Source organism: Vanellus vanellus (genome assembly GCF_965231255.1).
Source record: "Vanellus vanellus genome assembly, chromosome: 13".
Lineage (NCBI taxonomy): Eukaryota > Metazoa > Chordata > Aves > Charadriiformes > Charadriidae > Vanellus > Vanellus vanellus.
The window spans coordinates 13,662,642-13,686,360 of record NC_138918.1 but is presented as its reverse complement, the minus strand read 5'-3'; the positions used below and the strand labels follow the sequence as shown (position 1 = coordinate 13,686,360).

Below are 23,719 nucleotides of genomic sequence, written 5' to 3'. Positions count from 1 at the left end.
GGCATTGGCAGAGTAGTGAACATGGATTACAGGAGGTCCTGTCTATGGATTAAACTACAAGTTTATTCAGTTCTGCATGAAGCCATTCAGAGCTTTAGATTGTGTTAATGTAACACCTTCAAATGATTGATTTTCCTCAGTAAACAAGCACCAAGTGCACTAAAATCCAGACACAAGGAAGTCTGTTGTCATGTCTGCTGTGCTTCCAGTCCTCTCTCAGGTTAGTAGTTTAATCTGGTATTTTATGGAGCAAAGGTTCCTGAGATCCAAGATCCAAGTCAAACGTTGGCTGTTATAGCTTGGAAGCTATAGAAGGCTTTCCTTCAGTTCTCCAAGCCCGCACTCCATACTTCTTATTGTGTCTAGGTGTCTTTTTTCCCCTAGCTCTTCACACACAGTAAAACAGAATAAAGTAAATACCACTACATCATGCAGAGACAGCCGCTTGTTGGTGTCTTGTCTCAAGGTTCTCACTAGTCCTAAGTGAAGCCTTAATTTTCCTCTCCTGCCTATCAGCACAACACTCCCATGGGTGCTCAAGGACCATCCAGGAACACAGCACAAAAGCAGAGTGAAGGAGAGTCTGATGCTTAGGTTTAGGTTCAGCACACCTTCATGAAATCAGTGTCCCTCTCCCATGCAGACCATCTCCGACTTACTACATGTTGCCTACAGATCATCTGTGGCCTGGGATCCTGCAGGCATGCCGCTTTTATTGACACTCAGCAAGCTCTGGAGACCATTTTTTAAGTACACATGAACCCATTATCACAATGGCAGTTGCTTTACCTTGCAGTGGCTCATCTTTCAACGGGTGAATAAAGTTACTGCAAACACAGTGAAGGCATCTAAAATCAATGGATAAATGCCGGAATTCCAGTCTACGAAGCACAGCACAAGTAACGGCAAGTTCTCTTAAAAAACTCCTTTCACTGCTTGTTGTGATATTTACCTTCCCTTGCATCTTCCCAGCAATTCATTGGTTCAACATTCCCTATCAGGGTAACATGACGTTAAGTCTAGTTTCATTAGATACTGGGAATTAAGTTTGTATCAGCCAAGCTAGTAGTTCCAAGTTTCTGATAGGCATAGATTAGCCATTCTCAACATTGTGGAGAATCCCCAGGTACTGCTGAGCAACCTGAACTCTGAATTAAAGTTTTTTGAGCAGCTAGTGAGTAATACTGCATAAACAATACCTGTTGTTTGCTGATGAAACAATGCACTTCAAATGTGTTAGTGAAATTCAGTACCGTATATTTTTCCCCTTCCTAGACTCAAACCTGTACATATTTTTAAATATTATTAAGTTTTTTTCCGAAGTCACATATTGCATACAGTTAAAGGTAGACTTTTTGGAAGAGGAAGCTGCAAAGCAGAGAGAAACAAAGGACTCACACATAATAAAGGTATAAATAATTTCAAAGGTTCGGTGTATTTGAAACATGTTTATTTAGACTTGTACACATGCATACAGATATTCTCAATCTTCTTCAAATACAGCTGCCATTAAATAAAGTTTAAACCAATTCATCAGTGAATTAATCTAAATGACCATTGTCCACGTTTAAATAATTTTTTTTTTCTCTGTATTTCCCACAGTTTAAGTGAGGTGGGTTCAGTTCGCATATTTTGTTTAGTGGAACCTTGAAGTTGCACAAGGCCAGTGCCTTTTGTTGTTGTTTGCTTTTTCACATTTCGTGCCTCATCATTGTAAGGCAGCTTCCAGGCCTCGAACTCCTGCTGTTGGATTGAGATTTTACTGTGTTTGGATTGAGCATAACAGCATATATACCTGCGCTGCGTGTATCCGAGCCTGAGCGTGTATATGAGCCTGAGCATCCTGCACGCTGGATGGCAATTGCAGTTGTGGATGTGTGAACAAGTCAGAAGACAAGTGTTCAGTGACAATAGGATTAGTATTGGGAGTTTCAATTCCTTTATCTCTCCAGCCAATAAAACATCCATTGTTTTAGTGCGTGCTGGCATTTTTCATTCAAATCAGATTTCTATGGAGACTCTGGAAAACTGTTATGCGAGTGTAAATGAGATTAAGCTGATGCTGCAGTCCTTTATTATCTGAGCTATTAAGATTCAACACCTGAACCGGTCCCTTTGTAAATAAGTGTGAACAGAAAAAGTATTGTATGCAAGTCAGACGTTTGAAGAAAAATGCCTGAATAGATTTGGTGGCAGTTTATAACCGAGGAAAATCATACAGAATTTGTGATGGAAAACCCATTGTTCACCTCTGTTAAATTGGCTTTATCTATGTTAGTTTGCTGTTATAACACACAGAAAATAGATCTTGGATTTTCTTTTTTCCCCAGAGATAGAAATAGTTTTTTCCATATTGAAGATTTTTGTTCTATCTTTTATTCCATGCATTCTCTGCAGAAAGTGCTGAGCTTGAAGACTGAACATGTAATGCGCTGAACAGGAGTATTGTTTGCTGCTTTAAGCCTCTGCTAGCAAGACATGAAGTGAATTTTCTACCAGAATGGAATTGGTTTTCAGACCTTGTCATGCATTTGTCTTTCAGCCTGACATCCCTGCTGCAAATGGCTTTGTCTGTGGACTCTGCTTTGTACCGTTGGCAGCGACTAGGAGCTGAAAGTGCCCCCCATACTCTATCAGAATCAACACCACTGCTGTTTTCTGCCAGAGACAAGCCAAAACTCAACTTAAACAAATGGAGGATTGTGTTTCCCAACAATGGGAGACAATGGGAAGACTGGAAACAAGCTTATATGTTTTATTCTGGAAACAGGATACAGACTACAAAATACACATGGTTCACTTTTTTGCCCCGTTATCTATTTGAGCAGTTTCACAGGTAAAACAATTCATTCAGTGATAGATGAGATTTAAGAACTTTCTCTGAAACAGTGATATTTGAGGGTGATGGAGAAGGGCTATTTTTGTAGTTGCCACATTACTAAAATTTAGGTGATGATTATTTGCAACCAAATGTCACTCCGGTCAACTGAAATGGAAGTTTAAAGCAAGTAAATGCTACGTGTACTTAAACGGGTGCTGTGCTGCCAGCTGCCAGCTTTCTTGATTGAATGCTGGAACTGTTTTCTGTGTAAAAATGTCAAGATTTTATTTAAAAATCCCTTTGGTTCTGTTTTGAATAAACCTCTAATTTTTAAGAACATGAAAAGATATTCATTGGATTTGTTGAGACACCTATAAAATTATGTAGATTTCAGAGGCTCACAGATTAATTTTAGTATGTTTTTAGTGGCATGCAAGTGACTTTGTCTACTGACTTATAAATCGTATACTTCTATATGCATACAGTGTTTTATATCACAGATGGCAAGTGCTAGGTCAGGTTTCTTTCCAGGTGATAGTTTGAAATTATGTACACCGCCACCACCCCTGCCCCGCAGCATAATGAATCATGTCAATAAGATGCCCTGGGAAGTATCATTATGATAAAGATAAATCAAAGTTGTATATCCGTCACTAGCTTTGAAATTTTCATTCTGTATATTAGATTTACACATTCATAATTTGACCTTCCATGTGTAGAATCCTGCATGGATTCCTGATGGGGACATTCCCATAATTCTGAACATGTGGGTTTTTACACCTGTTCTGTTACATTGCTTTGGTTTTTTAAGGGTTTTTTGGCTTTTGTTTGATTTTGTGTTTATTTTCAAGACTGGGGCAGTGGGAGATCATTAAAGAAGTTTTAACTCCTAGAGATAAAAAGTGTTTGTAATATGTGGAAAAATGGAGGTAGCCATAATATTATGAAAATGTATCTCGCAGGCTCTTCTAAAGAAAAAAATTAGCATCCCAGTTAAGTAACTGATTCATTCATTCAGGGGAAGGAAGAGGAAGGTAGAGGTGTGAAATGATTAATGTTCCTTTGACACACTATGGGGGATGTTCATTAAGAAAATGACACATTCTAATTTCTGACCAGTTTTAATTTCTTTTATACCTTTTCAGGGTTGGTAATCTTTATTTCTTCTTTCTGGTGGTTCTGAACTGGTTCCCACAAGTGGAAGTCTTCCACAGAGAGATTACTATGCTGCCTCTGATTGTGGTGCTGCTTGCCAGTATGATTAAGGACGCTATTGAAAACTATAGAAAACACCGATTTGATAAGATGATAAACTTCTCTAAAACCAGGGTATATGACAAGTAAGTAAACTATACCAATTATTTTTCCTTGTGTTTGATGTGGTGGAAACTGCTCATCCAATTTTACAGTAATTCCCTCACTGACCCTTTGGAGGACAGTAAGTTTGGAAATCAGTTATAAAAGAGTTTTGTTCTGCCTTTAAAAATGCCTCATTTATCTTACTTAAGTGATCCTAATATCATTGAAGTTTTGTTTCATCTCAAAGCAGTGTGTGCTGATAAACAAGTTTTCATTCCAAGTTTCCAAACTAGCTCGCCAACACACACAACATCCTCTCCAGATAGCAGAAGGATCTGGAGGTAAAATGAAACGTATCCAAGTCTAGAAAGGATTACTGGGGCTGTTTAACAAATTGGAGCTATGTCTTTTGGACATTTCATGCTAAAACTATTAATGGAAAAATTAATAATCAACTACATTCAAGGTGAAGCATAACCAAGAATTGAAAAAAAAAAAAAAATAGGACTTCCAGTAGACACAGGTGATCAATATAGCACGGTTTCGCTTTGGAGATGGTACAACATCCGCAGTAAGCTGCAATGTTTGCTCAGGAGTGACTCAGAAGGAAGAAATAATTTCAAGTGCAATTCTTATTGCAACATTTCGATTTCATCAGAGTTTCTTGCCCAAGTACTAACTTGACTTGAGACTACTTACGTTGTCACTACATAATGCAATAGACAGGAGTTTTCATTTAAAAGAAGTTTAAGTTTTTGGATCTCTTCCTTTTTTCACCTCTCCTTAAGCCCAAGCCAGAAAAAAAAAAAAAAAAAAAAAGAAGACTATTTTTTGTACACATCTCATTAGCTCTTTTGGAAATCAGCCCTCATCTGTGCTTCCTACTCGTGTGTCAGAGGCACAAGGACCAGTGGGGAAGAAGAAATAAGAGGCTGAAAGGGGTTACTGGATGAGAGAGGGACACTTTGGGTGTCCAGAAGCAGGAGGTCTATCAGAGAAGAAGGATCAGCCTGAGGGGCAATCTAGGTAAACTGCTCTTCAATTGCCTATGTCTATGTATCATTCTCACAACTACCAAATCGTAGGTTTGGGGGAAAGGGGGTTGTTGGTTTGTTTAATAATCCATGTTATGGTCACAAAAACAAATAGTAGATAGAGGATGTAAAAGAGAGAAATAGTGTCTGTACTGAGGCTTATAGGAGATTTCTGTTGACTTCTGGGACGCAGAGCTCTGCCCATTACCTTTGAACTTCCTGGCAACTCCCAGGCTTATAAAGTGATTCCGAAACTCATAGAGTGAACTGTGAAAGTTGTGGCTCTGTTCTTAGCTTCGTCACTGCTCTGTGTTAAAACAGACACTTCATGTGAGCAGATAGTCGATGCCAGGGAAATGCTCTGAACGGGGCCTCCAGGCGTATGCTGACAGGAATAACAAAACATTCGGGATGCTTTTGCCATATGTGAGGTGCAGCCTCCCCGGCAGGCTCTAGGACCCGGTGCAGCTGAGTCAGGATGATACCTGTCCCTCGGCAGGTGGAGGCTGGAGTCAAAGGAGAGGCAGCCCCAGGCTTCCGACATCTTGCCTCTTCTCTCTACCACTTGGGAGTTTCCCCGGATTATTGAACTCTTCTAACTTTGTCGGTTTTCAACTTGAGGCTACTCTTTGAGAGAAAAACAAGATGTCAAGGAAAAGTGTTGCAGACTGCTTCTCTAGAATGATATGGAAACAACATTTTTTCAAGGAAACCTGCTGCCGCTGTGGTGCCCCAGACACTGAAATCCAAAATGAAGAGCTGGAGAAGAGAGGAAAAGTAAAGAGAAGAAAGAAGAAAAGTGAAAATAAACGAGTGATCATCTCCAATTTGCCCTTTGGAAGTAAGAAGTGGAAGGAAAATCCAAACAGATACTATGACTCCAATAAAATTAAGACTACAAAATATACCATCTTGACTTTCCTCCCTAAAAATATCTATGAGCAGTTTCACCGCTTTGCCAATATTTATTTTGTGATCATTGTACTGCTGAATTTTGTGCCGGTGGTGAACGCTTTCCAACCAGAAGTTTCTGTGATCCCAATTTGTGTTATAATGGCCATTACAGCCATTAAAGATGCTTGGGAGGACTTTCGGCGGTATAAACTAGACAAAGAAATCAATCATATGGGATGCTACATTTACAGCAGGTAAGTTTTGTACAGCTTTTATTACAAAAAAAAAAAATTGGCTTGAGATCTTTTATCAATGGTGAGGCTTTTTGTTTAAAAAAATAATAACTGCTGGAAATTCACAGGGATTAAGTAAAACAGTGAAAAGTCATAACAGCTGACATTTGTTCTGATACAGGGAAAGAAATTTTTGTTTAAACCTCATTTTCAGACTGTGAAGGTAAGTTTGAGTTTCATGGTACTGAGCTGGCCATTGGCCTCTTGAACGTGGAGTGCACTGAAAACAGGTATTTAAATAGCTACTGAGCAGCTGGATTTCTAAGGAATTTTCAAGAGGGCTTAATTCTGTCAATATAAGGTGGCACAGAACAAGATCTGTCATGGGACGTATTTGCATTCTTAGATGCCAAGCAACATCTTAAAAGCGTGCTCCTTTCAATTGCATTTAATTTTATACTCTACGCTGTAGACTAGCTTTCAGTTGTATTTCTTTTCTTAGCTTGTATGTAAAGCAAAACTATAAAAATGCAGTTTAAAAATGGGAGATAGTAATATATGCCTCTGTTCAGTCATTTCTAAATGAATTAACTACATGTGTCTGTGCTCACTTCTTCAAAATGTTTCATGACCTCTTTCTTTTAGGACTTTCAGAAGTTTGAAATTTATGTTTTATTGTATCAAAACAGTTCTTGGCAAAGTAGAAAATGACTTCTCCCTGTTAAAATACTGCATCTGGGAGTCAAAGAGCAAAACTTTCCATCTCTGTGAATATTACTTGTCATCTCTCAAATTAATCAACAGTGCTTTATATAATGTACGCTTTCACAAGCAAGTTCTTGCAGAACTCTGGCTTTTATCACACAGTGCTGTCATTTCTGTTTGTTTCTCTTGCATGTGTTTGTCAGATTTGTATTTTTATATCCTGCTGGTTAAACAGGAAAACAATGGATTTGCTTGTTTGGGGGCTAAACTTATCCCCATGTATAGATAATGACTTGTCAGAAACAAAATAGCACTGCTTTCCTTGCCAGCTTGTCCGAAAAAGCAGACATTTTACAAGTTCCTAAATGCTGTTCATTTACGATTTCTTCTCTTTTCCACCATGACGACTCTCAATAACTGCAGCTCTTTGGGTAGGGTGGCAAAAATGCCTCTTCTGCCTACCTTTGAGATTGCAATCTGATTGGAATTTTTAATCTTTCAACGTTGCATTAGCCCATGAGTCAATGGATTATTTGTTAACACTGGTTAAAACCCATGTGAAAGAGAGCAGGTGGTGCAGTAGGAACTAATGAATGGATCTGCATAGGAATCTGATTTATTTCCTTTTTACATAAAGCAACTATGTTAATTTATATCTGAAAGCCTTTTATCGTGGGAACAGGAGAGGTGGGAAATACAATAGAACTTGTTTTGTGTAAGAGAAAAATGTCCGTCACAGAATTACAGATCCAGATTCAAGTTATAGCCATGCGTACTTTCTTATGCAGAAACTCGACATGGGCCTGTCTTAAAATTGGTTATCCCATCCCATAAAAAATACTTTGATCTATAAATGAATCTTGTGTAGCATCTTGTCTTTCACCAAAGTTTTATGGCCCAAAAAGGTGATGTAAGGGAAAGGAAAATGAGGAGGGCTTCAGACTGTAGTATTCATCCTGTCTGGAAAAATCGTGGGTAATTACAATTGCCATCGGATCAGTAGCTATAGCTTATTGTGTCATGAATAATTTTAATCAGGCTTTTATAGTGCTTTGGGAAGCTGATATTTCTTGTTCTTCTTGCTAGCTGCAAAGTCATGGAAGAGCATGATGTCTTCTAATTTTCTTCCTTATGAATCATCTGCTGTAGGTAATTCTTTGACATAAGTGAAAGTCTTTTTTAAGACACTGCAACTTTTGTCAATCATGTGGCATCAAAAAATACTTTTGAATAGACCAACTGATCTTCCATCTTAAGATGAAAGGTTACTTAGATTTTAAGAGTTAATCTTGGAGAGTATATTGCCTTTATTTCAGATTTCAATAGGAATTCTGGTTCCTGTTCCAAAAGAAATAGGAAGGCAGAACAGTCTTTTCCAAATGCTGGATGGTCTCCAAAACTTTCTTGAAGACTGGGAGAAATGCAGTAACTTGCCTTCTTTCAACAAAGAGCAAAGCAAATTGAATCTAAATAGGCTGCCCTATAAACACATTTCTTCTCATTTTCTTTTCATGGAGATCGGCTGGAATGGGAAATCTAGTCTGTAGTCAAATGAAGGAAAAAACACTTCAAGAGGCGTATTTAAAGAATGTTTAATTGTTAAAACAGGAGACAATTAATAGGCATTATAGTATGTTGGGGAGATGCAATATCTTAGATCTAATGTTTGATCGTTGGAATTTTAATTTCTCAACCAAAACTTTTGGAATCATAGTGATTGCATACAAACTGTTGTGTTGTCAGAAGAAATCGCACACAGCAAAGGAAGAGCACAAAAAAAAACAGTTGTGGATGGTACAGACTTGTGTTTAGTTGCCTCCTTTCTCCTGGTATTCTTTAAAATATACTTTGTCTACTTTTAAATTTTTCAAGCAGGGGGACTTCCATTGCTACAAAATGTGATTGTCAAAGCATTTTCTATTATACTATGCTTTATTATCCCTCTTTAATTGCATTTAAATTCCTCAAGTCACCTTGTTTCATGCAACCCTAATTAGTTATTCTTCATCCATAACATTTAATTATAATCTTCAAATATGTGTGATTTTTATCGTGTTCATTTTTCTACGCCCAGACTCCTTTTAGTCAAGATCTGTATATAGATCTCTCTTTTAATCTTTTTTGTCAGCCAGTCCCTCCAAACCTGCTGTGGTTACTTTTCTCTGAACTCTCTCCAGTTTGTCATTACCTTACTAACAGGGACCAGCACTGAATGTTGCATACAAACCTGTAAGTGAATGTCAACACAAGATGCTAAAAGCTATTATCTTGAAGTTCTATAATGGTCAAGGAACTACTTGATATGTAATTAATGTATGGCCTGGATCTGATATACCCCTAGGATTAAGCTATAACGGTCTGTAAGTGCTCCATAGCATCCAAACAAGTTTTTACATCAGTTTCCCACTCTGGAAGAATTAACCTAATTTTTTCTCAGTGTTTCAATAGACACTCAGATACAAATGCAAGGACTGTGCACAGTTCAGGATGGCACAGCAACGCACTTGACTGAATACCTGTGCATCAGACGGCAGCAGCCATAAAAACATTAACATTATTTAAGCTGTTCACATTGCTTAATTTTAAGCTCCTAAACTCAGATACCCGAGACAGCGTGCCCTGGTTTGAGAGAAGCCTAGTTTATATGCTTTGAATCATCCTGTGGAGCTGTCAGATAACTAGGTAAGTCAACAGGCATCCTAAATGAGATAGTCTGATTGCTCTTTCAGTAATAGAAAGTTCCTCTGTGATGCTTTTAGGCCCTGTGGTTTTCAAGTAGCTCCTGCAAGCATCAATCTCCTCTTCCTCTGCAGGTCCACTGATGTCTGTGATACAAAAAATTGAGGCTGGCCTTAGCTGTGAGTCTTTGTATGCTTAGTGTCAAGTTTTAGAACTTTAAAAGATTTCTGCATCAGCACTAACTCTGGGCTGGTCCTAGAGCAGTGATGTGGAAATAAGGAAAAAAACAAAGAACTCATCTCTGTTGCATGAAGTCAGAACTGCCAACAGCTGGAAAGCTGGAATTGGCTTAAGCTAGGCTCACTGGTTTGAAAGAGAATTAAAATCTTTCAGTCGATTGACTTTTTGTAATTCAGTCTTGTAATTTATCTCAATGACAGCAATGGAGATCTGCTTGCCTACAGGTTACCATATATATGGTATATTTCATGTTTCCTTAAAATTAGGGAAGCTGAGTAGTGACGATGAAAGCTGCCTTTCTGTTATAACCTCTTTCATATGCTCTGATCAGCTGGACCTTCTGAAGGGAGGAGAGATGGCACCTCCCCTGGATGCTCCCCATGTCTGGGAGAGCAGCTGGGCTTGGCCAGGGACGCAATGACCAACAGAGGTCTGTGGCATCTGGAAGACAGCAGAGAAGTGTAGGGAACGTGCTTGAAAACAGGAATTGACCTACTGTCATATCTCAAAGGGGGAAAAAAAAAAAAGACAACTTTTCTCTGGACCCAGAAAACATCACGTGCAGCTCATTCAACCCAGGGTGAACCTGAAAGTTTGTGAGAGTAGAAAGCAGAATGTGAGGAAAATACCATCCTGCCAAGGGCACAGTAAGCAAAAATTTTGTTGCCAGTGCTTTCATTTAAAGTCTTGTTCAGCAGCATTGAGTTTTCACTTGTTAAAGAGCCTTTTCTTTCTGCTTTATTATTTTTGTTTTCTAAAAAAGCATAACTTTAAAGACTAGGAGCCTGCTGGAGGCTTTGGTGGGTTCATTTTATACAGCAAAAAAAGGAGAGAGTTTAAAGCCTGTGGCCCGCTTGAAGTCCCACTACATTCCCTCGGGCAATCATTTTTCTTGGACATAGCAATATCAAGGCTTCTACACCTCCGTGGTGCCTTCTTTGAACAGTGCACGAATTTCATCAGCTGGAGGCTGAAGATCACCTGAAGATCTCCAGCTCTTGCATGGCTGAAGGTGCATTCTTATGACAGCCACAAAGCATGAACTTTGACCAACTGAAACATTAATTATTTCATATAAAAGTAACAATATGAATGTTACAATGACTGCGGCATTACCATGTGCTGTGATGTTATTGCAACTCACTGTCCATCAGGAAAGATCCAATGCCTCTCCTTTGTTTAATGTCAAACATGACTATATTGTTCCCTGTGTGGGACTGTCACTGGCAGTGGGTATCGTCTGCTCTGCCATCGGTGTAACTTTTGTGTGTACTTCAGGTACTATGGAATTTTTGTACCTAGTTTAACTATGGATACCTAAATTAACAGTGGGTCTTACTGAAGGCACAAGCGGTGCCTTCTGTTTGTGCAAGCTGAGGCATTTGTCAAACTTCCAGTGAGCTGAGAAAATGGCCTAAGCCAACAGTACGCTCAGGTTTGTTACGTCACCATGCAACTGCTTGAAACCAGCGGTACCAAAATTGTGAAGAAAAATTTAAGACGTGAATGCATCTTATGGTAAGCATGCTGATTGTCTGGTGAAGAAATATGTAACATGCTGAACCGACTAAATGCAGAAGAAAAATGTCAAGTTTTCAACGCTCTGGTCCAGGCAGCAGCACTTGGAAGCCAAAGAGCAGCGAGCGAGCAGTTCTCGTCAGTCAGTGTGTATTGCTACAGTGAGGATCCTTGGTCTTTGTGGAAGAAAATCCATAAATACATCACCAATGCTACCACTAGTTTGTGTATTGCTTTATCGGAGCTTTCTTCAAGATCTATTACCTGCCAAGGCATTTAAAGCTGCTTCGCAGAAAAGGTGCAGTGGTTTAGCAGACAGCAGCAGAAGCTTATGACTAAAGACAAAGGGCAAATAAATGACAGCCTATGGTTTTGGCTCAGAGACCTGCAGAATCATGACCTCATGGCATTAAGTTTCAGCCTAACTGTCTGAATTTTTAAAGCAGCATTGAAACCCGGAGAGAAGCAGGTCTGTACCATGTGACCTCAAGAGCTGTATGGTTGTGTAAGGAGATGACTGTAGCAAGAAAGCTGATCTAGGCTGTGTCTTCCAGAAACTTGGTAAATTAATGGGACTCCTTAGAAACTAATGCTAATGATTCGCAGTCATTAAGGAAGTGACCTTGGAGTTACCTGTTCATTCCAGCTGGTACCAGGAAGAATGATAGCAACAGCATTTTGTTCAAGGCAGTATTAAAAAAAATATTAGATTCTCCTAAATACAATAATTCATAACTTACAAAATGAACCTAGTAAAGTCGCAGCAAATGTGTTCTCAAAATACTTTTTACTTTTATTTTACTTCTTCGTTTGGTACAGGTCATCATAAAATCAAGACAGAGATTAAAAAAGGCAAGTCAAAAGAAATTGAAAACCTTTTATATGGGCACATAATACATTTATAAAGTTCTGGTACTTACTTAAAGTTCACATAAACTTGAATTGGTTACAGAAGTTGAATATAGGCTTATCATTGAGAGAATAACTTCCTCGGTAAGATGCTATAGACAGTTTAGGACATAAAAACATAGGATCTGTAGCTAGCATTAAGGAATTTGGCATGCCAAAATGGTATAATTGAAGATGTATGTTAGACTTCAGAAAATTTTCACTCCCTTTATCTTTAAAAGATGCTCATTGCTGCCTTAAAGTAGTATTCAAATCCTGAGAGAGAGTTTGGGGGCATGGGGAAAGGCTGTAGCCGCTGCTAAATGACATCATTCATTGATGCTGCTGGGCTGCTGTCCACGTCACAAAAACAACCTCCCCAGCTACTGTAATGGTAACGTGGCAGAAGCCAGTGCTGAATTGGGACCGCCAATACCGTGCCTTCTCGTGCTCAGATAATACCTTTAGCTCAGGAATACTGTAGCCAAGCTGTGCTGTACTCTGACCTATGGGCAGGTTTCAGAATCAGTTCCTTTCCAGTCTAGTGCCTTCCTCAAGTCCTAAATCTGCTCCTTGTTGTCAGCTTTTCAAAGTTTTATGGCAGTAGCTCCTAAACCTGACGTCATGGACGTAAAATGGTCTTTGAAAATATTTTCTGAAGTTTTTCCATATAAAAGTTGGTATAACCTTTGGTAGCATAAAAATGTGTGGGATTTCTGTTTGCAAAGATAGCATGTTAAGGGTAAGTAGCTGGGTGATTCTACCTGTTTTCTGTGTAGAACTGAGAATCTCAGTTGGTTGATACAATACTTCAAGGTGATAAAGATTTCTGAAGATCTTTCTCTAAGACAATTTAGGACTCATAGGCATGTTGTGGAGTGCACATGAAAAATTACTTTTATTTAATCCCTTCTGGGGAGCAGAACAATCATTGTTATTTGCTCCCATTCACCATCCATTTTGACTCGTTTTTTCTTTGAGATTTATCTTTATTGAATCCAAGAATATGAAATGAAGTTGTTCACACAAAGTCAATAATTTATTCATGTTCCCTACAATCTCCAACCCCAGCAGGATTTTTTTATAATCCTTTCTTCCCAGAAATGACTTCATAAAGTCTATTTAGTTTACGCTTTCTGGTCAGATACGATGAGTCTAATAACAAATTCTGGCAGACTTCACTTCGACTGTTGAAGGCTAACTGCCTCTTTTTGGCTGCACTGTCCTCTGACGGGCATCATCGTGCTACCCATTATCCCAGGGCAGCAAGGGAACACTTGTTAAGTGTGCTGTTGGTAAATTGACTGGTAAAGGAGAGAAGGTACTGAGAAACTTTAATCTTAGATCATGTCTTGGACGTGCCACAGCCCTGATGCCACATGCTATAAGAATTGGATTTCCAGCCTTCCACCTATTGAAAATCACCACATCTTGTTTATTTTTTTTGGATAAATGCGATTGCCCTTTTCGTATGCTTCTCATCAGCCCATCTTAGGTTTATGAAGCTCCTCTGTTTATTCAGCAACCGGAGCTTGTGCTATGAACTTTAGTCACTGGACAGAAAATGGGCAGTGTTCCCAGTTACAGGAATTGCTAAAAGGAAACTGCTTTGTTTGAAAAATCTTGCTAGGCAACTGGGCCGGTGCTGCTGTGGGGTGCAGCTGGTTCCTTGTGAAGTACTTTTCTTCCTTTCATCCATTGGTAATTACCTACAAAGTTATAGAAAACCTTTGTACTGTAGGAAATTGTTAATCTTGCAGCTCCAGCTGAATAGTTCTTTCAGGAAAAGAAAGTGCGTTTCTTTACCCAATTCAGTGCTTGTTGGGAGAGAGGAACAGCCTGTTCACCTGAACGCAGGTTTGGGATTCTAGCAGTTCCTGAACTCTAGTCCCTGTGCTAAATAAGCTTTTCCTCTGATCAGAAAGAGATCATTTGGCTTTTCTGACTCACTCTCTGCTTTGTAATTAGTGAATGGGCAGAACCTGAAGCTTTATGTGTAATGTATGTTTCATGGGGAATTATTGGAAAAAATATTACAAATGTATGATTTCTGTGGATTATTTTTGCTAACCTGGTTTCCTAAGGCGGCTGATATGGAAGACAGCCAGCTGGGGAAGGCCCTTCTACAGCATTTTGTGAGCAGAAAAAAATCAGAAGTGTGTTCCATAAACTTCAGAATTGTGCAAGAGTTGACGTACAGAGAGGTAGGATTGCCCTACAGAAGTCACAGCAAACATTATATGCAAACTATACACGGCATCCAAATGTCTAGGGTAGTGAGACAAGCCATCTGCTTGCTCGGAACTGCTTCTGTACTCTCATATTTATGTTTTAAACAAACAAATTAAGAAGTTCTATCTGGAAAGCATTTGACATGGGAAGGATTCAGTTACATAGTTGTTTTGCTATATTAACATTAGTATCTACTTTGTAGAGCAATAAATGCTCAACATGCACCTGCTTAAATACTTTTCAAATATAAATTGATCTGGATTTTTTTTTTTTTTAATGCTCAGCAATGTCAACTTATAGCAAACCTCTGTTGTTCATTGTGGTCTTTCATGTCTGTTGTTGAGCAAAATAAAAAAGGACATGCAGGTAAGTTGAGTCAGACAAAAGAAGAAAGAAGAATGAAAAATCCAGGAATGAAAAAGGAATGTAAGAAGAAAAATTATTGCTACAATGCTGTTATTTAGTAAGCGGCTCACATCTAGAATTGAAGGGATTTAAATAGTTAGGATTCGGGGTTTCTTTTTTTGAATAAAAAGTGGATACCACTGGGAAATGCACAGAATTTAACTTTGTGCGTAACCTGTGCAGGAAGCTGTGATGTCACTTTACAGATAAGGGTATCGGCCAAGTGCAAGGGTTTGCCTGAGAGCATCGTGGCTGGCTCTCCCTTACAGGTGGCCGGCAACGTAGGTTAGCAGGGAGTAGCCTCTGGCCTGGCTCTGAAGCAATGCCTGGACGTGTGCTTTGAACTGCAGCAAAACGCTTCATCTACTGTGTCACTGCTCCCCTCCTCATGTGACAAACGCTTAATTGAAAGACTGTATTCTTCAGGCAATAGATGAGGATGGTTAAAGTTTAAACCAAAATGAGACTCTGAGTCATTACAAAAAGCCTTTTACTGTCTGCCTGCTAAGGTATCATGACCGTTTTCCCTCTTACAGAGCAAGAAATAAGATGATTCGATTACTCATATTTAAAAAATAATTTCCTCTCAAAGAGTTAGAGGAACTGGGCCATTGTTGCCGGTACAGTTTTCCCATTAATTCATTTTAAAGCTTATCGTGCACTTTTCAGTTTGCTTAGATGATTAAGAGCAGTTGAAGGATCAATTATTGAAAAGGTAACGTCAAAAAAAGTTTGCTATTTCCTGAACCGTTGAGCACTAGTTTGTTGATAAAATTGTAATTTCTTTCCTTTGAACCCCAAGGCTCTTCTACCTTTCTTTTCCTTTCTTCTTCTTTTTTTTTTTTTTTAATTTAGAAGCTCTTTATTTCTTATCTTAACTTTTTCCTTTACACTTAAGCTCTAGTCGCATTTTTTTGTTTAATGTTTTAAGGGGTCATTTGTCTGCCGTTCTACCTCTTGAAGTTGTTTCTGTGGGCTAAGCTCAAGATTTGTAATTATCTTTTGAGAGCTACAAACCAGAGAGACCTAAACAAGTGTAGCTGAGACTGCTGTTTGTTTCTTTCAGGATCTATATGTTGTTGTTGGAAAGTATCTGAGAAAGCATAGTCAAAAACAATGATTATTTTTTTTGGTGAAATGTCTATATTTCTTGAATGAGATACTTTAAAACACCTCTGTTAGTCTGAACAACTTTCCGTCTTTTGCTGTGGAGATTATAAGGCTAATACAAGAATGAAAGAGAACTCTTGTTGTAGTTTCTTTTTATTCCATGTAAAGATTTTATTTGAATGTGACATATGGGGAAGCGATACTAGGAAATGTCTAAATCATTAATCTCTAGCTGTGTGCTGTGTCTTTCAAAAAAAAAAAATGCAGCAATGTGCCACCACCCCCCTCTTTTATTTTTTTTGAAGCCCCACTGACCAGGAGGCTTGCCTTCCTAATGTTGCTATTCACCTGTAACATGTTTTTAATGTCACAGGGAAGAACGTGCTTACATTGAGAAATGCTGGAAAGATGTCCGAGTGGGGGATTTTGTGCAGCTGCAGTGTAACGAGACCATCCCGGCTGATATCCTGCTGCTGTACTCCTCCGATCAGAACGGGATCTGTCACTTGGAAACTGCCAACCTCGATGGGGAGACCAATCTTAAACAACGACGAGTCGTGATGGGGTTCTCCAGCCAGGTAAGTCTGCTGAAAATGCAGAGCCCGTGCAGCACAAGGCTGGTCTGGGCCCACCAGCACACCAGCTCCACCCCTGAAGTGGACCGGTTCTGACGGGCTGGTTGCCCCGATGCAGCTATGAAAGCATTTTGCTGTCGGAGCTAACACCCTGGATGGAAAGCAGCAGTTTGTCCCAAAAGGTTTTTGTTATTCTGGCACAGGGATGGCTGTATAAAAAGGAAGGTTAGCTTAGTAGTTTTTTGCAGCAAACTGCATCAACAGATGCTGAAGCAACCACACATGGTACCACCATTCGGGACAGCAGCAAGTCTTTCCGAAGGATAAGCCATCCGTACGCCACAGGTTGTCATGACACACAGCACATCCCACAGCAAAACCACTGTTACTGAGTGAAATATTTCTGTGTGGAAGTTGGAAGGCAGCTCATGCCCCCCCCTTCCAAAGTGGCTGCAGGCTTCCATAGGGATTTTGCTTCTCTATTGCAGCTGACATGCCATTGCTCGATTGCTGGGCAGGTGGATGTATGGCGGTTCAACTAGGAACTGCTCTAAGGCACGCTAAGCTATAATGAAATAATCCAATCTTTTATAGGATTATAATAAGCAATTGAATAGGAACTCAAGGTAAATGAAAATGTGAAAAGTTAAATAAAACTGATATGTTTGACATCAGTTTGATTGTTCGCAGAGATTCAGTTTGAATGCTTAAAATCACTGTTTTTTTTCTGTAGGCCGTATCATTTCCTTTTTACAAACACTTTACTGGTGTATTCTCTTGACTCATGTTTGATAAACCTGAAGTAAACAAGAAAATTTGACTTAGGGAGAGTTGTACTTGTTACATTTTCAAATGTCTTTTCAAACAGAGTAAGGCAGTTTTTCAAATAACAGAACAAGTTTAAGGAGTTGTAGCATGTGAAGAGGAATATTTTGTTCCATTGGAGTCATTCCAGCAGACAGCAAATCCAAAAACCTGGCAGGCAATTCTAGGAATTAGGTCCATTTATTTAGCCATTAGTAGCAGTGCCATTAGAAACATCTTTTGGGGTTATTGGCGGGTGGGACACAGCTGCCAGTGAACAACCAGATTTATTAAATAAAAGTACACCTTTTCCATGGCCAGTTGTGGTCAGGTACTGTAATCCAGTGTTAGTTGCTCTTTGTTCAAATGGAAATCACTTTGCAAGCACAATTAAGGGCTTTCTCAGGTTGTGGATGCCATAGTATAAAGCATACCTTTTCCAGTGCTTTCCAGTGACGATTAGGGAGAGGGGTTTTTCCTGAGAAACACTGAAAATTTTTAATATGTAGAGACTTAGCGAAAACCAAATAAACTGGCTACTTAAATACCAAAAAAAAAAAAAATAATGCTGCATTTGTGTCACGTAGTCATAGTTTACACATTAGGTTTTGTATTATTGCTTTTAGAGGAAGAGAGTGCTCTGCTATCATAATAAATGCAAATTTTTGCCTCAGTCATTTATAATATGAGGAAGTCTTTCAAAATCCCCACATACCGAACTATGCTTCAGACTGCCTAGTCACGGTTATTTTCTTTAGACTTTGAGTTGTTATTTAGATAAACCGTACACCCAGAAGTGTTTATACTTATGAAGCCTTGTTACATTGGCAGAGTGGAATGCAGTTCTGACCGTGGTGATAGCCAGTGCTCAGGAAGGTCAGAGCTTAAATAATCAACTATATTCCCCTGTTATTTTAACATATTAGTGTAAACAGTACATTGGCTAAAAAAACCCGGTGCGCTAAATTTCATATGTACGGTTTTAGTGTGCTCCCTTCTGCCTTCTTCTTTGAGCTTTGTTTAGTCCTGTGATTTATAAGCTGCATTAAACTTACACAGATTTAATTGTGCCTGTAAAGCGTGACTCTAAGGAGGGGAGGAAATACGTATGAACTGCGGTTAGTTCTCTGTTGTAGTATATACTTAGCAATATTGAATTTGCCTAGCTGTAAAAGACTGAGAAGAAGATTATTTTTTTTCCCCCTTTTATGCCATTTTCTAACTTGAATGTTCAGAAGCAAAATTCTTGTCATCAAAAGAAAAAAAAAATTGAGAGAACGATCATCTTTCTCTACCCCTTTCTAGCTAGAAGCCTATTAGGTTTCTTAGTAATGAGTCCTCCAGGTCACTTCTGCATCTTCCTGTTCTTGTTTCACAAATATTTCTAGCACAACCAAATATGTACTGATTTGCCTGTTGAGTTTAGTGACTTGAACAAGATTCAGCGGAGGTGAATGATATCTCTTAAAAGAGATTCTAGTAATATTCAGCCACATGGGTCAGAAGGTATACAAAATGCCCTTATAGTCATCAAGCTTTTATATTTCCTTCAACTTTAGATCAGATTCTGTACTTGCTTGTACTTAGATATTATATGTCTGTTAAAAAAAAAGAATATATGTATTGCTCAGGAAAAAAAATAGAACAGGAGAGAGAAAATAATGGAATCATTAAAGCACAGTGAATTAAAAATTGAGACTTGAGGGCTGGCAGTGCAAGAAATTCCTCTTGCAGTATGGCAAAGTTTTTGTGAATTCCAATGAAGGTTTCCCAGGATTTCCAGTTTCTGAAGGAGTCTAATCTCTGGAAGTCTCTCGTGCTGTAGAAAAGGTAGGGAGGCCCAGCAACAGACTTGATTTCCAGCTTTCCTAGTGGGAGGAGTTTGGATTAAAGCGAGTTTCAGTTCTTTTAAAGATTTTATGGCACAGCAATAATGATTTTCTTTCCCACATCCCATTTTTATTACATTTTCTTAATCTGAAGTCAGTGTCTTGTGTATTTTTTCAGTTAAGAAAAAGCCACCGCTTACTGCAGTTGAGTACCTCTCATGCTGTTTGCTTTCCAGACTGCTTCATGCAGTCCAAACCCCAAGCCTCTTTCCTCAAACACAGGGGAAATCAAGCAAAATTGTGTGTCTTAGTTCAGCTCCAAGCTCTTTTTGAGTGAGCACTTAGCCTGAAAAGCTCTGTCTTGTTTTGTCTCTCCCAGTGGTTTGGACTTATTCTACTGCCTTCCCTCTTTCAGTTTTGCTTGTTTGTTCATTTGGGGGTTTGTTGGGGTTTTTTGCAGTTAGTCTTGCCTTTAGTCTTATTTGAATGTGGTATGTTTATTCACATGTGTGGGATCTTATTTTATTAGTACACCATCCCGGCCAGTAATGTAACTCTTCTAACATATTTCAAAATCCTGAAAAATCTTGAAATTATTTTCGTTTGAGCTTGCTTTTGGTTGAAGGCTAGTTTTGTTTCATAAATAATTTGAACTATTTGTTACATTCACTTTAAATGAAGACAGATGTTTTCACTAATTGGCATCTGTGATGTCGTGTCCAATACACAACATTTTCTTCATTTAATTTAACCAGTTGTTAATCCAAGAGAGAAAAATCTCAGATCTTTACTCAGCCTCTCTGGACCTTTTCTTCAGGCTGAATGAGCTAAGCTCCCTCCGCCTCTCCTCGCAGGGCAAGTGCTCCAGCCCCCAACTATCCTGGTGGCCTGTATTTAGCTGCTCTTAGTGTTTAGCCTGTCAAGTACTCATTGGATTGGACGCTCATTCTCATTGTGTTTCCTCTTGCAGAATACTTTATTTGAACCCGAATTTTTCCAAAACACCATCATCTGTGAAATGCCTAACAATGATCTCAATAAATTCAAAGGGTACATGTAAGTATTTGTTATCCATAAATGCATTTGGTATCTGAACTTTAATATTTCTCTTGGATGAAAGGAATGTATTTTGCAGAAATTGATGGATGTCACTATTACCTATTCCTGGATTCAGAGGTCAGTATAAGATGTAAACTGGAATCTGTGCTTTGAGGCAAGGCAGGACCAAGGCTTGACGCTGAATTTCCAGTTCTTTCATATAAACTGTTCGCACAAGGCTTCAGCTCCTTTCAAGATTCAGACATAAGCTGGTTTACATTTGACCTGAGGGTTAGGCTGGGCTAGATTTTAAACCTAAACCCTTCCTAATGTTTAAAGATATTCAGCTGCGTGGCTTTAGTTTCTTCATATTTACAGACACATGGAAAAGGTATCCAGGATCTAAGAAACAAATGTGATTTTCTTCTTATGGCTAGAAAAAGCAAGCAAGAAAAATCCTGCTGAACCATGTGTTAGACTAGTAATAAAAAATGCTCTTTTTTTAGTATGAACTAATGTATGTGAGGAAAAAGCCACATCCTCAGTTCCTTATGTTCCTTCTTCATTAAATAATTCTGGCACAGGCATAACAGGGAAATCTAGCAAATTCAGCAGATTTAAGCCCATTCCCTGTCTATAAGGCTGATTTGTATGACATGGCTCATGTCCTAGAATTCTCTTGCCCTGCAGTACAGGGCAGCTGTTTCCCAAGGCCCTCTCCGGGGCGGTCGTTGGTCCGTGCTGATTTCCACACCACACCAGAGAACTGTCTGAAATACCTGCTGCCCCAGAACAAATGCATGCCCCACGTTATGCAGATAATTTAACGGTATGAATATGCCACCAACCCTATCCATGCCCCAGCTTTCTTAAGTTTACTAGTACCTAAACTAGGAGTCAATGTCTCTGCAAGAATGCAGTGAGAGCGTTGCACCTGGAGTAGCAGCAAATGGCCAGATCCTCTGACACGAGTAAACCAGAGGGTTCTCGCCCATTGCACTGACCGTTCTTAATCCGGTCTTGAGAATTTATGCCCTGTAAGAATGATGCCTCTAATAGCAATGTCATTTCCCCTCTACTGTGATATCTTAAAAGGGAAAAAGAGGTCAAGTTTTTATCGATCACTGACTGTGGCTGCTGGCTTTGACGACCATTGGGTATAATCTAAATTGAAGCAATCCTTCCAATTAGCCTGCTGTAACATGGCACAAGAGCACTGAGATTATAGAAATCTAGGTGATATGTCACAAGAAAACACACACAAATGTACACCCTTAGGACTCAGGACTCTATTGAAAGTCTGTAACAGAAATCTGGTTTGGAAATGCCTATTATCTCACCTGCCTGGTAGAATATGGGATTAGTTGCCTTTCTCTCACTGCTTCGGGGATAGATGAAATAATTTGCAGTGAACATTATTTGCTAACATTTAGTGGAGTTCCTGTCTTTGGTCTGCTGTTGTTTGTGCTATTTTGTAAACACAAATTACTTGGAACAGGTTACATTTTTCTCCAAGAACCTTTAATAAATTATTGAGGCTCTATTGCCTTGCTATAAAACAGTAACAGTACTCTCTCTGCTAAAAATAAGAAAGAACTGATGACATCCATCTGACATACCTGACCACAGCAAATTCCGCTCAAGGGGATGCAAGAAGGGATGCAAGAAGGTTTCTATTAAATAAGTACAATGAGTATAGATTCCCAGAAAAATAGGTTTCTGGCATTATTTTTTAAAATTTTACCAGCTGTAGGTTGTTGGGACCTAAACCTTTTCACTTGTCTAATTTGATATCATGTAATCATGTGCAGCTGGACACAGACATAGGACTGTACTTAGCCCTGAGATAGCACCTAACCTTGCCCTCCATTTATGTGGTGCTGCAGTTTACTGATAAATGCAATGCCAAATATCAGATACAAAGTAGCAAAAGATACATATTCTAGAAAAAAATATTTTCGTACGCTGATATTTACACAACAAAACGAGATGGAGTGACTGAAGTCAAAAATCTCAGCTTTGGTAAAGATCTCAGGAGGAGCCTACCAGAGTATGTAATAAAAATTGTGAGCAAAAGTAGTTTTATGCTTTCATTTTCAGAGGCAGAAACAAATTGCCTGCCTGATGGAGCACTGACCTTATAATTTCCATTAAGTTTTCATTGGCCTGTTCTGCTAGCAGAAGAATCTGGTGTGTGACAGGACATCTTCAGCCAGTGTGAAAAGTTTTCCATCCAGTGTGAGAGCCTCAGCCCTAGAGACCATTCAAATAAACTGAGGTTCACAAAGATGAGAAGCCCTTTGATGGCTGACAGAGAAACTGAGGCTCTTGCAGGGTGCAGGTGCGTTCATCTGAACCTCTATCAGCAGGCAAAACCTCCTCAGCTTTCTAAAAGAATTTCATCTGAATGAAGTCATATAATATATCTTGGCTTCATTTATGAGATACCAAATCTGCCAGATAAGATATCGAGTGAAAGCCAAACTTGTTTTGTATTGACATCATGATACACACACCATGCAAGTGGTCTTTAAAAGAGATACTTGGACTTCTCTATAACTTGTTACTGGGCTCTTTATTGAAGCTGAGTGAAATACAAGCAAAACAGGGCCTTCACAGTTCCTCGATTTCAACTTGAAACAGACAGGAACACAAAAATTTTGTTTAACACTATAATAGAGCAGAAAAAGGCATTACGTTATTTTATTTCTTCTAGGGAGCAGCCAAATCATGAACGGATTGGTTTTAACATTGAAAGCCTCTTGCTTCGTGGATGTACAATCAGAAATACTGAGGCTGCAGTAGGAATTGTTATATATGCAGGTAAGATGTACTTTCTCTCTAGCTAAACATAGAATTTCCCTGTAAATATCCTTAAGTAAATATGTATAGTCTAATATTGCACCACAATTTGACATTTTTTTTTAAGAACTGGTAGTGCATGGGAAAATTACATAACTTTTTGAAGTAAAGACATTACTCATCCATCTCCAAAGCCCAGACTCCTGCACTGGGTCTCTGGCAAGTGACAGTATTCCTGTGTATGTCAAATATCTTGCTATCTTTGTAATATCTTGCAAAAATATCCAGGCAAGTAAAAAATTGCTCAGGTGAGTTTGACTCTCAGCTCTGCGGCTCTGATTATAATAGTAATTCCATCTGGCATAAAATCTACACAGCTGCCCTAAGGGAGGTCTCACTGGCTCTTCAGGGCAGAAACTGATGGAGCTGAAGATCTACCCAGAAAAAAAAAAAAAAAAAATCATCACAAAGCCAAGCTATGCCAGTGCCAGCACACAGGAGGCAGCGAGAACAGCAGCTGGAGGTAACAGAAGAGGCGGCGGCAGCACAGGTTTGTGCTGACATAGACATAGTGTGTCCATGCAACCATGAATTTCATGCAGTAGAGACACGA

General features: G+C 39.0%; 1 protein-coding gene across 1 annotated transcript in view; it reads left to right on the top strand.

Moving 5' to 3' along the window:
• Nucleotides 1–2,561: 2,561 nt before the first annotated feature.
• The window catches only part of ATP10B (ATPase phospholipid transporting 10B (putative)), a gene marked incomplete at both ends in the record, with an annotated part of 54,619 nt that continues 33,461 nt past the window's right edge, over nt 2,562–23,719 (top strand). Inside the window, 5 exons of the mRNA XM_082490220.1 lie at nt 2,562–2,836; nt 3,967–4,161; nt 16,432–16,636; nt 20,237–20,322; nt 23,021–23,127. Of these exons, the coding sequence (XP_082346346.1) occupies nt 2,562–2,836; nt 3,967–4,161; nt 16,432–16,636; nt 20,237–20,322; nt 23,021–23,127 (868 nt within the window). The remainder of the gene's footprint in view (nt 2,837–3,966; nt 4,162–16,431; nt 16,637–20,236; nt 20,323–23,020; nt 23,128–23,719) is intronic.